Genomic DNA, 17875 nt, shown 5'->3' on the forward strand with positions numbered 1-17875 from the left:
CACTGATAGGTTTGTATGTGATGGAATGAACACTGTCAAAAATGTACCCGTTTTGACACATGATTGCCTTGGTTTTCTGTGGTGAGAGCACCTGAAGTCCATTCTCTTAGCAGATGTCCAGTGTATGATATTATTAACTGTGGTCACTGTGCTCTGCCCTAATACATGCTATTATCCCTTTTCTGCAGGGTTAGTTATGAGTCAACTGGAGGCACTGAACCGTCATCCTAAAAGAATGCCGAAGTTTTACAAGTTTTCAATATAATTACAATATATATAGTCTGTATTTCCCTATTTTATAAAGTCTTGAACCTTTATATAATGTGTGAGACTTTGGAGTCATACAGGAAAATTCCAATTAATATTATTAATGCTACTTTGTGGCAGTGTAGATGCTTCATATAATCTTATGGACCACAATTTACATGCTTAGATATGATACAGCAACTAACAGTCTGAGAGTTTATTTCTTTAAGGTTTTTTTTTTGTGTGTGTGCGTGTGTGTGTGTGTGTGTGTGTGTGTGTGTGTGTGTAGGGTCTCACTGTGCAGCTCGGACTCGTAGTGAGCCTCCTGTTTTCTGCTTCCCTAGTGCTGGGATTGCAGGCGTGCGCCACCACGCCTGGACTCCATTGCAGGCTCAGTGTGCCCGGGGGTGGGGCCGGTACAGCATGCAGTCTGAGTTTTTGAACAGAGAGACCACATGTTTTCCATTTATTAACTCTGGGGCCTGGGGTAAAATCTCAGGCTTCTTACCCACAAGTTGGGGCTATGGATGGCAACTGTCTCGTAGGCTCGCCTGAGAACCGAGAGTGTGAGGAGCGCAGGTATGGTGTTAGGTGCTGATTAGGACTCGTGAGCAGGCTAGCCTTGATCCATCAGCTCTGTTTGTCTGTTTTCTTATGGACAACTTTCTCTTGTTTTATTTCCCCAGAGATATGAAGCCTGACAATATTTTACTTGATGAACATGGTAAGTAAATGGCTTGTTTGCAGTTAATTACATGACATGAATGTAGAACAAGCTCACTATCTCCATCAAATAACTATTGCACATGAAAGAAGTTGATTAGTTGAGCTGTGAGTATAAACTCTATCTTAAGGGTAGGAGGGAGAAACTATATGGGGTAACTTAGCTACTTATAGTAGTTGCATAGTACAAAAATATACTCTCAAGTAGCCTTGAACTTAAACAATGAGAAAGTTATTCTCTACCTAATTTTCTTTGACTAGCATTTCTCTTTTTAAAAACCATCACAGTGCTTTTTTGTAATACCATTTTTTTACTTATTTATTTATTTATTTATTTATTTATTTATAAAATTTGGTACAGGGTCTCGCTCCATAGCTCAGACTTAGTGATCCTCCTGTCTCAGCCTCTCCAGCACTGGGATTGCAGTCATGTACCACTGTGCCTGGTTTTGGTAGCTGGCTCAGCACAGGGCCAGCATGGCATGTGGTACTGGGAATTGAACCTGGGTTCTTGTGCTTGCCAGGCAGGGGCTTAGACTGCCAAGCTACCTCCCCAGCCCTTGTAATATCTATATTACATAAATCCCTTCTTTTCCTTCATAGAGATAGAGCAGGCCTCAGTACTGCAACATAAGGGAGGTAATAGTATCTATCCATCAATATAATGCTACTATTTTGTTATTCATCCACTTTTATGCTTTGCTTCTTATAAAGGCAAAGTACTTTATATTCACACAAAAGATACCAAGTTTCCTATTAAAATTTTAGTTAAATCATTGACTTTAAAGAAAAATATGAAATAAATAGCAATAGTCTGTGTGGTGCCTGGGTATAAAATTGATACACAGATAATGGCAATAATCATAAAGTGGTAAGTAAATGCCTTAGGCTTAAGAAACACTGATTAGATATCCTTGGGAGCAAGCCTTTTCACAAATGATTAAATACACACAGTCCTCCCTAGTATTTACTTTCATCTACAGATGGATCCATGGGTGCTGCATCAGGGAAGTCCCTACGGAGGCCACAGCCAGCACATTATCAACGTTATAGGCACACCAAGATCTGCTTGCTATAGAAAGCTGTAGAAACCTGCCAACCTCCTTACTCATTCAGTTTTTATAATGGGGATTTGCAAGTGGGCTTGAAACCCAAGTCCCATCCACTGCTCGTCATTTATTCCTTGAGTTTTAAACCTGACCTGTCAGTCCCTGCCTGGGCTGAATGCTGGGAAACACTTTTGTGTATGACCTCTAATCTCAAAGCTCAGGACCATTATTTATTTATGGACTGTCTGAAAAGATTTCTTCCACTTTTTCTAATGTCTTATTTCTTTTTTACATTTACTGCTTCTGACATTTGTGAACAGATTTCCTAATCTTAGGAAGGTGAGCAGTGGTGAGACTCAGCGTGAAGGTGACTTTCACAGGAGTGCCAGCTATTCCTGCTGTAGGTAGAAGACAGGCTCCTCTCCTGCTCAGCTTTAAATAAACTCTATGAAGTTTTAAACTCATAGAGAACTGCCTTACAGAGGCAGGCTGCAAAGAAAATGTGCTTAGGTTGCAACTAAGAGGAAAAGTGCTCTGTGCCTGAGGCAGAACATTCTGACAGCTCACAGCTGGTCAAGAAGAAGTAGGTTGGGGCTTAGGCCTCACCTGCCCCCTTGGCCTGGTGCCTCTGACCACAGCACCTGCTGCTCCTTCATGCATACAGCCCCTGAGCAGAGGCACATAGACCATGATAAGCAAACATTTTCCATATTTATCTTCCACTTCAAAAACGGCGTGTTAGTCTGGGTCTCAGACATGTTTCATCTTGCCTCTACTGTGAGGGCTTCATGCCCCTCCATCACCCAGTTTCTTCCTCCTCACTATTTATTGGCAACTTGCTGATTGTAGATGAGGAAAAGGGTGAAGAGATCAATTAATCTCTAGCTGTAGCCACACTTAGACACTACCCTGAACGAGAAACATGGTGGGCATGGATTCTGCAGCCAGTTTGGTTTAGTTCAAAACCCAGTCTACCCACTCACTAGCTCTGAGAGTTGCAGTGATTTTTCTAAACATTCTCTGTGTCTTGGCTTCTTCAACGATCAAAAAGGCACTTTCTTCTTAAAGTCACTGTAAGAAACGACTGACATAATAGTTATAAACTGCTTGATGCAATGTCTGTCATAAAGTGACCAGTCACTGCAGTTCCCAAGTTGTTTTCTGCTCTGATGAAGGCTGCTTGGACTACTTGACTTATGTGTCTGTCTAAGCTAGCATGTATCTGTGTCAGATGGTCTGTGAAAGCTGGATACTTACTTATGTTTCCCAAATAATCATTTCAGCTTTAGAAGTGATACACCATATGTTTGTGTACTTGTTAGATCATATGTTGTCACAACTTCACTTAACTCTTCATCTTTTAAGTTTACTTTCAGGGACCTCTTCTGCCTTACTTCATGTGTAGAGGGGGCTAAAGTCACAGTGGGTGGCATTTTTATTCTTGCTGGGACTGGGGTCAGTTTAGGAAGTGTGAGCTGTTATCCCAACCTGTTTGAGACACAGTTCTAGTCCGTGTCTGTTTTCTGGTGTTTTTACTGTGACTCCTTTCACTTTCAAGCTCCTGGCTTGAACAATGGACTCAAGGAAGCTTTTATGCTTTATACTGCCATCCTGAAATAAATTTGGCAATTATTTCTGTTTATGGAAGAAAAAGTGCCCTAGGAAGAGTGTATATGAATAGGATAGAAACAAGCCCACAAAATTATTGAGTCATTCTCTATTATCCTAGGGATTTCATTCTGGCAAACAAAATCATTTTTGAAGTGACTTTTATTTATTTAGGTTCTAAAAAACTAGGACTTCTGACATTGCTCAGGGACCACAGTGAATGTTGCTTAAGTGAGAAACTGTGACCCGTCTCCTCCAGCTCATTAGGAAGTTGCTTGTGTGAGAATCTCCGGCCCCCAAGTCAGTGCCTGCCTTCTGGAGCCCAGGCCAATGTGATCCTCTATGTAGAGCTCATATCTGAAGTCTCTTGTATTTTCTGTCACATGTCCCACTTCTGGGCCATTGCCCAGGACACTTCTAAGAGGATGCTGGCTGGTTTAAAGAGTAGCTGCCTATGTTTTGATATAGTGCCCTTGCCTGTCCTTCTAAGTGTACCCTGGGATAGAACACATGGATGATAACTCAGCACCATTCACTAACAGAAACTTAATTTTATTCTTGTGGAGTCATATTATTCATGATCATCAGAAAATATTGACATTTAATGGAGATGGTTGTTATATGGAACAATCTTTGCATAACATGAATGAACATTCCTTGTACATCAGAATTTGTTAGAAAATGTTTTTAATTCAGAGCATGTCTGACATTGGTTTCCCTGGATGTCTCATTTGCTAGCTCAGAGCCAGGGTGGTATCAGATGTTGGATGAATCATAACCAACTATCCTGATAATATATTTTCATATTCTACAGAATTTAAGTGCACCATCCAATTCTATCAATTCTGTAGTATCTAAAATTCTTGGGGCTTTCTTAAATTATTCATGAAATAAACACTGCATGTAGATGAGCAAAAATGTCTACGTGACATAGCATGACAATTATGGAATTGTCCATAATATAGGTTTCTTAATGTCGTCCTTTGTCATAAGAGGAGGCAAAACGCTCAGTGTAGGAGGTAAGGAAGAACTCAGCTTGCCATTTCAGCAGCTTCCCCTTATGGAGTCCAAGTGGATAGTATAGAGAATATTAACCCCCTTCCCCCAGAAATCAGATTCATTAGTCCCAAGTAGTGCCCAACGATACACATTTTTAACAAACACCAAGCCAAGCTGTGCTAGCCATACTCTTAGCACTTGCAAATGGGGAGAGCTTTAAAAGCTGAGGAGAGCACCAACTGATTTGTTATTGTGCCCTAGAGTATTATGTTGATGAGAAAGATCCTCACCTAGTGCATGCACAGAGAGAAAAAGTGTGGATAATGAGAACAATGACAGCTGAATTTGATGACTTGGTAAGATGGATTCAGACTTTTAATGTGATTCTCTGTCTCAAGCCATGGAGATTTACAAAAAGGAAAGTCAAGAACACCTCACGGGGTGTTAGATCAGGAAGTTTTTAGTTTTGTGCCTGAAAAACTTTACACTAAGATAGTGGTTTTCCACTGTGGGGGATTTTGTTCCACTACCTCTTCCTGCTGGGGGATTTTGGCAATGCCTGGAGACACTGCTAATCAGGAAGGCTCCAGCTAGGGCTGGGAGGCGCTGTTGGAACCCAGTGGGTCAAGGCCACAGATGCTACTAAATATCCAGTAGTGCACCAGGCAGCCCTCAGTAGTACCAAGGTTGAGAAACCCTGTTCCAGTGGTCACTCATGGCCTGTGTTTATGGCAATAGCCATCCCTACTCCTTGTAGAGAATTCTTGCCACCTTCAATCAGCAGGAGACAGCCCCTCCTCTGTGAACTAGTGCTCAAACTCACTTTCACGGCACAGAAAGTAGGTCTGCAGATGTCACCAGGCTGAGCAAAGTCTGGTGGTGTCTAGAGGGCTGGGGGGTTAGGGTCACTGTCCATGATCCTCTGAAGTTTGAATTCATTGTTTAGATTAAAGAGCAGAGACCTAGAGTAGATCGTGGACCTCACATACTATTCCCCAGTCTTTACTAGGCACATAAAACAAAACAAAACAACTAGTTGCTTCAAGGGTTATTCCCTTCTTTGGTGTTGGTCAGGTTTTTAAAAATTATTTATTTATTTATTTGGTACAGGGTCTCCCTACACAGCTTGGATTCATAGTGATCCTCCTTGCCCCCCGGCCCCCAGCACTGGGATTACAGGCATGTGCCATCATGCCCAGTGACCATCACAGCATGCCCAGGGTTCCAGCACAGTATGTGATATCAGGGATCAAATCTGGGCCCTTGTGCTTGCCAGGCAGGCACTTAGACCACCAAGCTATCTCCCCTGCCATGAAGTTTGTTTTTAATGCAAATCCCTGACTCTTCTATCAGCTTTGCCAGAGTCTTAAAGGAGTAAAGCCCAGGCATATGCAGTTTGCAAAACTACACTGGAGTTTCTAATAATGATAAATATCAGCAATTGAATATCTACTGCCAAATCTTGTGTCAAGTCACTCATTGTATTATTTCATTAATTTTCCCATTAAGATTATATTATGAAAAGATTGTTATTATCAGAGCTTGAAGGTGACTCTTCAAGGTACCTTAGCTGGGTAGTAGCAGAACCTGGACTGGAGCCCATGTACGGTAGTCTATCTCCAGAGAACAGTGCTTAGCCACAAAGTTATCAGGACCAGCTAATTCACTCAAACCTGTTGAATCACTGATATGGTGCTTTGGTCATGAACCACAGAAAGAGGAGAACAATCCCCAAGACAATCTGCAGTATGATAGCGAAAATTATTAAAATCATCTGTTGGTTCCCTTCAGGTGAGACTACCTTAACGTTTAGTTAAATGAATAAAGCTTTTACCCTTCAAAATATTATCCCATAAAAAGAAAACACTTTGTACATGAAGTCGAACCCTGGAAGTGAAGGTAGTGAGATTTATCCTTAGTAGTGGATGCTCTCAGGAAGCCTACAGTGATGTTTGATGTGGTGAGTGTGGACAGTGGTCCTGAGAAAAGACCCAGGTGTTTCCACTACAGCCTTGTCCCTGTAAAACCACAGAACATGCAGATGGAAACACTAACACTGCAAGAGGCCCAGAAGCAGGTGGCTGTTGTGCCGTGGCTAACATAACAGGCTCACTGCCTAGACTTCCTGTACTGCCTTTTTCTGTCTTCCAGCTATAAATGGGAGGAGCTAGGGCACTTTGTGGGGTGTATTCTCTGCTGCATTGACTTCTTAGGCCCATACCACACTGCTGTTGAAAATAGCAGTAAGTGTTTGAGTCCAGAGAGACCTTAACAATCATCTCTTCTATCCCTTCTTTTGCTTGTAAAAGTCGATTTAGGGTCAACCTTGGAAAATGATGGAGAATCTACTATGTGTCAGGGACAGAATTTAGGGCAGAGCCCGGGTCTCTTGGCCCCTAGCCCTGTGCTCTTCATTCAGCTCCTTTACCACAAAAGCTGATGTTTTCCTCCTGTTTTACCTGGGGGTTGGTTACTTTATTGATGATCAATGAAGACACCTAAACTGCCCATCCACTCATTCTAATAGCATTTCAGAAAAAGTAGGAGAAGAAAGACTCTTTCTTGGCCAAAAATATATGTATCTGCACTTGTGTCTGCTGATAGGATTTTGCCTGTGTTTTTTTTAAGATCCTGTAGGACAGGCTTAGAATTTTGATATGTGGAATAGCTCTTAGCTGTGTCTTCATGACAGTCACAGGTTAAAGAACTTAAAATGTTGCCAACAGACACAATTGCCTAAGTAGAATTGTCAGAGCATAAACTCTGAAATCCCAAATTCTAGAGGTTGAACTACAAGTTAACAGTTGGTGATGTATCACAAGATATCATGTCCTGGCTCCTGAAGGGTTGCTGATTTAAGAACACACTGGCCCTGGAGATGTTATAAACTTTTTGCCTGTACCCCATTCAACTAGAACACAAAGACTTAGAGACTAACTTTTTAGATGCCTCTAGCCTAAAATTAGACACATGATTGTACAGCTGGTTGAATGGGACTCACCACTCTCTGTGCTCCTTCTGTCTCCCCAGGGCATGTGCACATCACAGATTTCAACATTGCAGCTCTGCTGCCCAAGGAGATGCGGATCACCACCGTGGCTGGCACCAAGCCTTACATGGGTACGGGCTTCCTGAGCGAGCACTGTGAGCTAGGAGCAAAGCTTTTGGTTTCATTCCTGTGGGTGCCATTTACTGCAGGTCAGATCTGTAGGGACTTGGCAGCTAGAGAGAAAGACCTCACTTCTGATTTTACCTGGAGCTTCTGATTTCATGGGTGTGAGGTGAGCCTCAGGATTTCCAATAGCAAATGCGCAGGGTGATCTTGTTACAGCAGGGCTATTTTAAGCATTTTCAAAATATTCCTTCTTGAGCTAATTAAGACAGTCTCTGCTTCCCAACAAAAAGCTATTAATTAATTCAGTAAGTGTCCAGTAATTGTGTGCTCGGTAATGTTCCAGACGCTGGTGACCCAGAAGTGAGCAACACATGTAAGGTCTTCACCTCACAAAATTTGTGTGTTAGTGAGAGGAGATAACACATAAAAGAAAATTGAAAAGGAAGAAATAATACACAGCATAGTAATAAGAGACCAAAGGATGATTGTATTTCTAATTGACATAAGGCTACAGTACATTCATAGGGCTGTAAATTGTACCAAGTACGTTCCCAGTGAAAATTTTAGCTTCAGTTTTATGACAAAACAACCCCATTTGTTTTTCTTTCAAAAAATGAGGAAATTTTGCCTCAAAAAGGTGAAATGAGTGTGTAATCTTGTAATAAGACAAAGTATAGGCTGTGTCTTCATGATTTAAAATGTAAGGGCTAACAGTATAGGGTTAGGTGTAAAATTACCAGCAAGCCCTCATGCTTAATTGTAGTAACCTAGCAACTATGAATTCTAAGTTAGTTATCAGAGGGTGTACTCTCTGCAAAGACATAACTTGACTGGCCTACCTTGTGTACATCCCAAAATATACAGAGGATTGTCACCTTTTAGGGGTACTCAGAAAGAGGGTGTTCATCCTCTTTGCTCCCCATTGTGAGAGGCATGTGAGTCAGATCTCAAATAATAATCTGTAAAGGATGAGGTCTCTGCAAAGAGGGCTCCCATTCCACTCCAGGCTAGATGCTGGCTTAGGTATTGGGCTCTCTGACCGGCCTCTGAACTAGCGGACTCTAGAGGGCCATGGAGAGCTGATAGGTTTCAGAGCAGGAGATAGAAATATACCCAGAGTAGGAGTGTGTTACAGGGACTAGCTGCATGATGCAGCCTGCTTCCCAAGGGCCCCTCCAGTGCAAGGTGCCTCCTGGGACCTGGGAGAGAGGAGGTGCTGTGAGCATGGCTTCCTGGGGACACCAGCAGTCTCAGGTCAGACCCTCTGAAGATGGAAACCAGGACATCTGCTGGTTTGAAAGTTCTTCACGTAATTCTGCTGGGTAGGCAGGAGTTGCAGCCTCTGCCCACCCAGTGGCTTGGGCACATATTGTTTAGGGTCTCTCAGCCTCTATTCCTCTTCTGTGTCCTAAAATAAACAAAGTCTTCTAAAAACAAAAACAAAACAAAAAAAAAACTGGAAAAAGCTGTGTGAGAACCATGAGTCCTCTGTCTCTACCCCGAGGTGGTAGGAGCTAAACCACGGGGTGGAGGGGTCAAGAGCTAACTCAGTTATGAAATTAGTTTTCAAAGGACTGAATTTGAAAGTATCCAGAATAACCATTGTGATAAGCAAGAGGAATTCAGGTTTATTAGGTCCTAGGCCGAGTGGTTCTGAGGGGGTCCCCCCTCCAGGCAAAACAGGAGGTCAGATATCGCTTGGTGCCTGGTAGATGATGGAAGAACAACACTATTTATATTTCTACCTAGTTAGTAAGATGTAAAGGTAGGTGCTGCTGCTGTACAATCTGGTAGGATTAAGCTTGAGGTAGAATGAATTGTGTCACCAGCGGTGATCAGAGTAACTCTCAGGCCCAGTATCTGAACTAGAAAATGAAAGGCAAGAGTGATGCCACTTTCTTTTTAATTCTTTTCTATCCCCCATATATCTAGGGGGTGAAGCCCTACATCCAGGGCCACCTCACTTCCCAACAGAGAGAAACCTATGGGACGAAAATCAGCCTTATTTTGTGTGATATTTGAATAACTGCAAATTTCTTAGTATTCAATTTTCAGCTGTGGGGATAAATCTCTTGTATAATTCTAAAATAATGAACACATATGATTCAGCCTATTTTCTGCCTAAAACCCATGGGATTCAGATGACAAAAAGGAATATCCAAGCCTGCTGGTCTGATGAGCTTAGTCCCCAGGTTTTCATAGTAAGAGCTATTTTCTTGGAGCCAAAGCAGAAAGTGTGCATGTGGGGTTTCCAGCACTGGTTTCCATGGTGAAAGGAGTGAAGGCAGGCCACCTTTATTTCTTCTCCCCAGTGATTTTAAGTACAATATCTGTATTATTCAATTTTTTCAAAATTGGCATTTCTAGTCTTTTTATAAGATGGAACTAGGAAATTGGAATCCAGGCAAGAAGCTATGTATTTTCCCACTTTTATAATTAACAACTGGTAATGTTAATTGAAATCTTTCTTTGAAACTGTGAGTTTAATGTTTAATATTAATTTACGCATTTTTCTGAATAGCCCAATGAGGCAGACTATACTTGTTTTAAAATGAAGATAATCAGAAGATTATATGGCTGAAACTAATAGCTATTAGAAAGCTTAGATTTAAATCAAGATCTGGTGACTACAGAGATCAAACTTCTCCTGGAAAGAAACATGATGGGAACATTTCTCTATCTGTAAATTACATATACATATATATTATAAAATATTGTTTGTGGCTCTTAAATTGTTCTAACCCATTATAATTAGGCCAAGATGTTGAAAATAGTTATTTTATTCTAAATTAAATGTCTGACTATGATTCCTTATCTCTTTGTCTAAAACTGCCCTCGCCTTTGATTTTGGGATAATAGTCTTTATAATAGAAATGGTGGATTATACACTTGATTTCTCTTTTTAAAAAGAATATTTTCAGTAATTTGGTAAAATCTACCTATCAAGCATCACTACCACCCATTTTATAGTTTTTATGTACAATACCAATTAGCAGTTAACTAGGATAGAAATCTAAAAATCAAGAACAGAAAATTAGGTTGAAATGCTGAAATGAAGATTAGATGAATGTTCCATATCTACTATTACGAGGTGCAAAGAGTATTATTAAGCAGCTACATGACAAAATAAAAAGATGATTTGTCTACCAGTGCATTATTGCTACTTTCTTCTACCCACCAAGGGTATTCTGCTTTTGGAAATCTATAGTATTCTAGCACCCTGCTCTGCACTGATACCTCTGTTCCTTACTTCTTTCTGTTCTTCAGTCTGTGTGAATATAATCCAGATCAGAGTTTCCACAATTAACACCTTATCCTATATAGAGAGGTGTGTGAGTGTGGTTGTGTGTGTGTGCACGCACACACAAACAAGTTTACTAGGAAAAAGTATAAAATGCTAAGTAAAAGAAAAAGTAAATTTATCCTACCAATAGATTGTTTCCTTCAAATATTTTTCTAAATATATACACATACATAATTTTTTTCAAAAGTTTGTATCAGACTAAATTTCCTTAAACTAAATTTTTCCTTCATAACTTAATAACAGTAATAATAAACCTCATAGTGTTTATGTCTCAGACACTTTAAGTTTTTAACACATTATATCCTTAAGCACTGAAAATAACCCTGTGAAACAGGTTTTATCATACTTTTACTTCATAGATTTAAAAATTCAAGCCCAGGGAGAAGGAGATCTAATCCTAACCACACAGCAAGCAATTGGCCACACGAGATTAAACCCGTATCTAGAAACATCTCGTGTGGAATATTAAGGAGAGGGTGAAATGGTAATGGTATGATGAGGACGTTGGCTGAGCCCTTTTGACATTGTGACCCTGTTCCAAGCATACAAATCGTATAAACTGAAAGCAGTTCAGTGGAACCTCTGTCACTCTTGCTTTAAAGATGAGCAGACTGAGTAGTAGGAAACGCGCCCATCGCAGAGCTGGGCGCGGGGTCTGAGGGAGCCAGCACCCACACTCTAGCTCACTGCCCTTGTCTGCTGCCCCTTGGATCAAGCTAATAACCATGCCTCCGCCACAAGGAAAGGGCTCTTCCCTGATCCCAGACTGTGGGGCTTCACAACCGCCCTCTGCTTTTTTCTCCACACTAGTGCATGTATCTGTCATTTTTAAAGGCTCGGATCCTACAGATTAGAGCGTGGTACCCAAATTTACCATCCCTTATTGCTGGACATTAGATTGTTTCTGATTTTGAAATAAGTATAATTTTGTAGCAAAAATCTTATTGGCAATATTATGACCTGCAACAATTATTTCTTTGGGATGAATTTTCACTCAAAATACGAATATGTTTTGTTCTTGAAAAATCACTGAGAATAAATTTAACCATTGACATAAAAAATAGTGTGTGAGGTAAAGCATGTATTAGTTGCCTTTATTTAGCTTTTTCATAACATATACATATTGTAAAACATCATGTGGTACATAATAAATATGCATAATTTTTGCCAATTACAATTAATTAATTTTGGCTGGGGAAATATCTTGGCAGCATAAGCACCTGTCTGGTAAGTGTAAGGTGTATGTTTGGCCCACAGTGACCCTGGAACCCTGGGCATGCCATACTGGCCCCAGAACTGGCCATGGTGGTGCATGCCTATAATCTCAGTGATGGGAGGCTGACACAGGAAGATCACTGCTGTCCCAGCTGCGTAGTGAAACCCTATTGTCTTAGTTACTTTTTACTCATTGCTGGGACAAATACCCACCCTCAAAATGAAGAAAGGAAAGGTTTATTTAGCTCACAGTTACTGGAGGTTTCAGTCCATACTCAGGTGGGTCCAACGCAGAGCAGCACATAGCAGAAAGCAATCTTTCATGGCAGCGGCAAAGAGCAAGAGCCCAAGGGAGGAGGAACAGCAGCTCAAGCAGCTAGCTTCTCTTCCTACCTTACATTGTAATGCAAATTACCTGCCCCAGGGCAGGCACAACAGCCACACCCACAGTGATCAATCACAAACTCCAGAAGCCACCCCAAGACTGCATGAGGCTTTGGGGGGACACCTAGACACAAACCATAACACCTATCAAACAAGAAAAATTGCCAGACAGCTCAGTGTTTTAAGGCATCTGCTTAGGCAGACTCAGGAGTCAGGGTTCCATCCCAGGCCTGCTGTGCTGGCCCCGCCCTCAGGGTATGCTGAGCCAGCAAATGAGACTGCGTGTGATGGTGTGCGCCTGTAATCCCAGTACTTGGGAGGCTGAAAAGCCAGAAGGATCACTACGAGTCCAGGCTGTGTAGTGAGACCTGTAGACCCTGTACCAAATACATGAAAAAATTAAAAATTAAAATTAATTAATTTAGAAAACATTCTTTAGTCAGAGGATATAGATAGGAATGTGTTTCCCTCCTGAAAGTTCACACTGGTGGCTACTTGCTCTGGGGCTGCATGGAATATGCACATCCCTGCCTCATAGCCAGTTCTAGCTTTCCCAAAATAATGCCCAGCTGTAACCTTAAAATTGAATTTCTCTTTTTGTAAATTTCCTGTTCACATTCCTTGCCCGTTTCCTTTTTGGGTGTGAACACCTTTAGCTCCTCTGATATTCTTTATTGGTTATGAGAAAAAGTCTTGCCTTTTATGTTTTCAAAATATTTAAATCCTTATGTATCCTATTTATTTTAAGTTATTCACTTAAATATGACTTACTACTTTTTAGTTTGCCGTTTGTAGGACATAAATGAGTTCTAATCTCTTCAAACTACTCATCCTTCTGGGGGATGGGGAAAGTTGGGAGTTGAATGTGGGGCCTCACCTGCGCGAGCCACGGACCTGCCGCCCCACCATTCTCACAGCCCCTCGTCCTTTTAACTGCATAGCTTCTGTCTTTGAATCTGTTCTTACCAAGACCTTCTAACCTCCAGATTTTAAATGACTTTACCCAATATTTTAATTGATTTTTACTTAATCTAGCTGTATATAATTTTCACTGAGCGTATGTGATAAGGGTCTGAATTTATTATCAGATGATCGAATAGTTGCTTTGAGATTGTATCTTGACCTTTTTTAGGCTGATTTTGAATATAGTTACCATAAGCTAAACAAATTTATGAGCCACCATCCATATTCTGTAGCTTTCAAATCTTAATTATAACTTTGTAATGTAGGTTGGTGTGTGATGTAATTTTGTCTCTTTGTTCTTTTTCAAAAATGTTTATTATTCACCCTTTTTCCTTGTAGGTGAAATTCAGAACAAATTTTATGAAGTCCCATGAATTAGTCTTAGTGTAGTAAATTTCTAGATTTAATTTTGGGGGTTTTATGTCCTGATCAAGATCTAACATATAGCTTTAAAAAAAAACCCTGAAAAACCAATAGATGGAAATTCAGTGCCTAATAGACTTATTAAAATGTAGTCACGGGGCTGGGGAGCTAGCGCAGTGTCTAAGCACCTGCCTGGGAAGCATAAGAACCCGTATTCCAACCCCAGTACCACATGCCATGCCGGCCCCGGAACCCCAGGTACACCATGCTGTCCACTGGAAACCAAGCATGGTGGCTGATGCACACCTGTAATCCCAGCACTGAGTAGACTGAGCCAGGAGGATCATTATGAGTCTGAGCTGCATAGCAAGACCCTGTGCTAAATAAATAAATATTTTAAAAATGCAGTCAGGCTTATTAGTAATTGGAGAGGTGCCAGTTTAAACTGCCTTAGAGTACACTTTCACAATCACCAATCGTACAGACTGAAATCTCAACTATCAGTGAATACCAGATGTGGGTATGATTAGCAAAAAGAGGTCTGGGACATTGCTGGGCAGCGTGTGAAGCCGTGGCCACTTTGGTAAATAGTTCGATGTTATCTAGTGTACATGAAGAAGCTCATCCCTATGACCAGCAGGTGCCAGGTCTTATGTGGACAGGGGTGCTCAAGAGACCATTGCTTACAATATTCCTGAACTGGAAATAACCCACACAGCTATGAGCAATAGGAATCCCAAGAAATGGGATTTAATTTAAGAGGGCTTCACAGAACATGAAGAATGAGCTTTGTTTTCTTGCTTAATGTCTCCTTTATTATGAATCACTGAAATGTGAATTAAATACCTGGCCAGCTAGATGGCCCCTCAGCCCGTTCCTCCACAACTCCCAGGAAATATGCAAAATTAAACCATTGTTTAGAAATATATACACCATGAAGTAAATCTGTGTCAAATATCAAGAAAATTACTGATTTGTAGTTCAGGACAGTGAATTCTAGGATGTGAACAGGGCAGGACACAGGGCGGGAAGGAGGGACCCTTTCTGGCCTGTATAATGGTTACATGGGCATTAGCTTTATAACTATTAGTTATGTTCTTTTAAAGTTTCATTTGTATCTCTGAATTGTAGAAGTAATTAAAAAGAAACAACACATAAAACAGTGTTTTTCTCTGTGTGTGTGTGTGTGTGTGTGTGTGTGTGTGTGGTCCTGAAGATCAAGCCCAAGGATTCATACACGCTAGGAAGGCCTCCGCTAATGGGCTGTATTCCCAAGTCTGTAGTGGTTATTTTTCGAGAAAACTTAGCTCCACTCCAAATCTCTTTATACCCTCTCAAGAGCAGGGATATTCTCGAAGAGTGAGTGAAATCCTCTCAGGAACTTCTTGCTCTGGATTTTCTGCTATTTGAAGACTCAAAGAGTTATCCATTTGTTTAGCTTTTCTCTGTTGTCATGCTTTTTCTTCCTAATGTCCTACCAAATTTCCCAATGCATAGCACACCATAAATATGTGCTCAGTGGACAAATGCATATCCATATGTGTTCAGGCCTGAAAATAGTGCAGGAAGAAGAGCAGAAAAACAATGGTTACTGAATAAAGTTAGAGCAAGTATGAAGCGAATACTTGTGAACTGAGAGGATGATCCAAAATGCAAACTTCACAGCTTTTCCAGAGTAATGTTTATGTTATTGGGCACGTTCCTACCACAATGGGCCCAGTTATCCCTCAAACCTCTTTGCAGCTTCTCCAAGTGAGATGTCTGTCCCTTGTCATCTGGGGAACTCTCTGAGATGACTTGCTGTGAGACACTGAAAAGGGAGAGCAAGGCTATGGTCCGCACCATCCAGTCTGTGGAGCTCTCTGGGGCCAAGGCCATTTTCTGCCCAGTCCCACTGGGAGCTGTGATTTGTAAAAAGGATGCAGTGATGCGTGAGAAGTGAATTTACTAGGATACAAGACCTACTTAGTCCTGTTCCTTCAAGCTCTCACATTCAGGTCAGTCCTGGGCATTGGAAAGTTAATATTCTGTCTCTAGCTGGATGTTGTCCATGGAACTTTCCTTAGAATTGGAATGAGTTGCATAGGCAAAGCTGAGTATGCACAGGGTACCTCATTTCAGCTTCCTTTTCCAGAGTCAGAACCTTACTAAAAGCACTTGGCCTCAGCCCTGTGTACCTTTTGACTGTGTATATTCCCTGTTCTTATGGATGTTTGCCTAAGTGACCAATACTTTTGAGCACTTGATGGGTATCAGGCTCTATGCTCAGGTTTTGACATATATGATCCTATTTACTTTGTGAATCTATAAAGGTTGCTTTTCTATTCTTCTTTTGCTAAGCATGTTCTACCTCCTGATTGGTTCCAGGGTGTAATACGTGACAGAGGCAAAACTTGAACCCAGACAGCACAGCTTCAGAGCTAAAGTTCAAAACTACGGCTTGATTTATTTCTTTATTCACTTAACAGATTGCTGCCCAGGGAGTCTGACTGTTAGGCTCAGGGCTAGAGTAGGGAATGTCATGGTGAGCAGGCAGACAAGATGCACCCTTGTGCGTTTCCTTCTCCTATTCCAATCCTCACAGTATTGAAAGAGTGTGTAGAGAGTCATCCCTGGGGCTGAAACTGACTGTGGTCCTGCTTTCAAAACCAACTCAGAGAGCTAGGATGTCCGAGTGTTGATGATACAAAGAGGTAGTGTAACCTTGTGTTTCTCAGAACATCTGTTCTATCTTCTCCTGCCCTTGCCCCTAGCTGGAGGCGGCAACGTTTCCCTCATTTCCAGGGGACTCCAAGGTGAAGAGTCAGTCCAGTGTATGCTGTACCAAATTCTGGGCTTTGTTGGTAATTACAAATTGAAATCCTTTAGTGCATAACCTTTCAAATCAAGATCAAATTTTCTTAACCTTCTTTACTGTAGAGCTGGATATGCACTTGGAGCCTAGTAAGACCCAATTTTTAACAAGTGCGTGGTCTAATCAAGAGAAGAGTTTGTCTGTTACAGCCTGTGCATGCCTGTGTGCTGGTTGATAAATGAGGCTACTGAGAGAGCTAAGGATATTAGATTTCTTTTTTTCTGCTGACAGCAGTCTAGCAAGGGACAATAAACATCCAAAAGTGTTTATACCTTTTATGCTGGTAATTCTCCTTTGGAGGGACATGTTGGGAAAATAGATTTGTTAATATCTCAGTGAGTAAAATTGACCTAACTTTTCTATGTTTTTTCAGCACCTGAGATGTTCACTTCCAAAAAGGAAACAGGCTACTCCTTTGCTGTTGACTGGTGGTCCCTGGGGGTGACGGCCTACGAGCTGCTGCGAGGCCGGGTACAGGAAACCTGCATGCTTTCTTTAATTAGTTTCTAAGCAAGATCTTTTTAAAAAATGAAACAATGTATTGTTTGCTAAGAATCAAGCAAGCTGTACTTGAGAAGGGTAAACAGCCCTGTAGTGTGATGCTTCAACAACCCTTGGAGGGTTCTGAACAGATTCATTCACTGCCGAATACATGGGACTCACCATGTCAGTTAGCTTTAACTTACCCAGATAACATTAAATAAATAATTCAAATATCGTACACTCTCAAAGAGCAGAAATCAATACAGCTCATTCAATATCTTGGGTAAATACATGTCTTTGTTTAAAGAAAGTCATTCTACAGTCCCAATATAGAATTATTTTGTTTTTAATTTTAGAGAGAAAAAAATCCAAGGGTATAGAATTTTAAAACAAGAGAATAGGAATGTAACAATGGTTAGTATATTTCATACTGTTATCTTCAATGTATTTGCTCAGATTACAAGGTGTAGGTATGAAAGATTGATCAAACAGTACAGGCACAAACCACGGCCTTCAATTAATTAAAAGGAATTAGAAGTTTAACTACCTTAGCTATCTTGTGTGCATAT

At 41.0% G+C, this 17875-nt stretch overlaps 1 protein-coding gene across 3 annotated transcripts in view; it reads left to right on the forward strand.

Moving 5' to 3' along the window:
* Stk32a (serine/threonine kinase 32A) overlaps positions 1-17875 on the forward strand; it is a 121854-nt gene that overhangs the window by 87273 nt on the left and 16706 nt on the right. For all 3 annotated transcript variants that reach the window (XM_023715372.1, XM_023715373.1, XM_004631258.2), the window contains 3 exons: positions 933-970; positions 7656-7745; positions 17197-17294. In XM_023715372.1, the coding sequence (XP_023571140.1) occupies positions 933-970; positions 7656-7745; positions 17197-17294 (226 nt within the window). The remainder of the gene's footprint in view (positions 1-932; positions 971-7655; positions 7746-17196; positions 17295-17875) is intronic.

Source organism: Octodon degus, unplaced genomic scaffold (assembly GCF_000260255.1).
Source record: "Octodon degus isolate 3935 unplaced genomic scaffold, OctDeg1.0 scaffold00040, whole genome shotgun sequence".
Lineage (NCBI taxonomy): Eukaryota > Metazoa > Chordata > Mammalia > Rodentia > Octodontidae > Octodon > Octodon degus.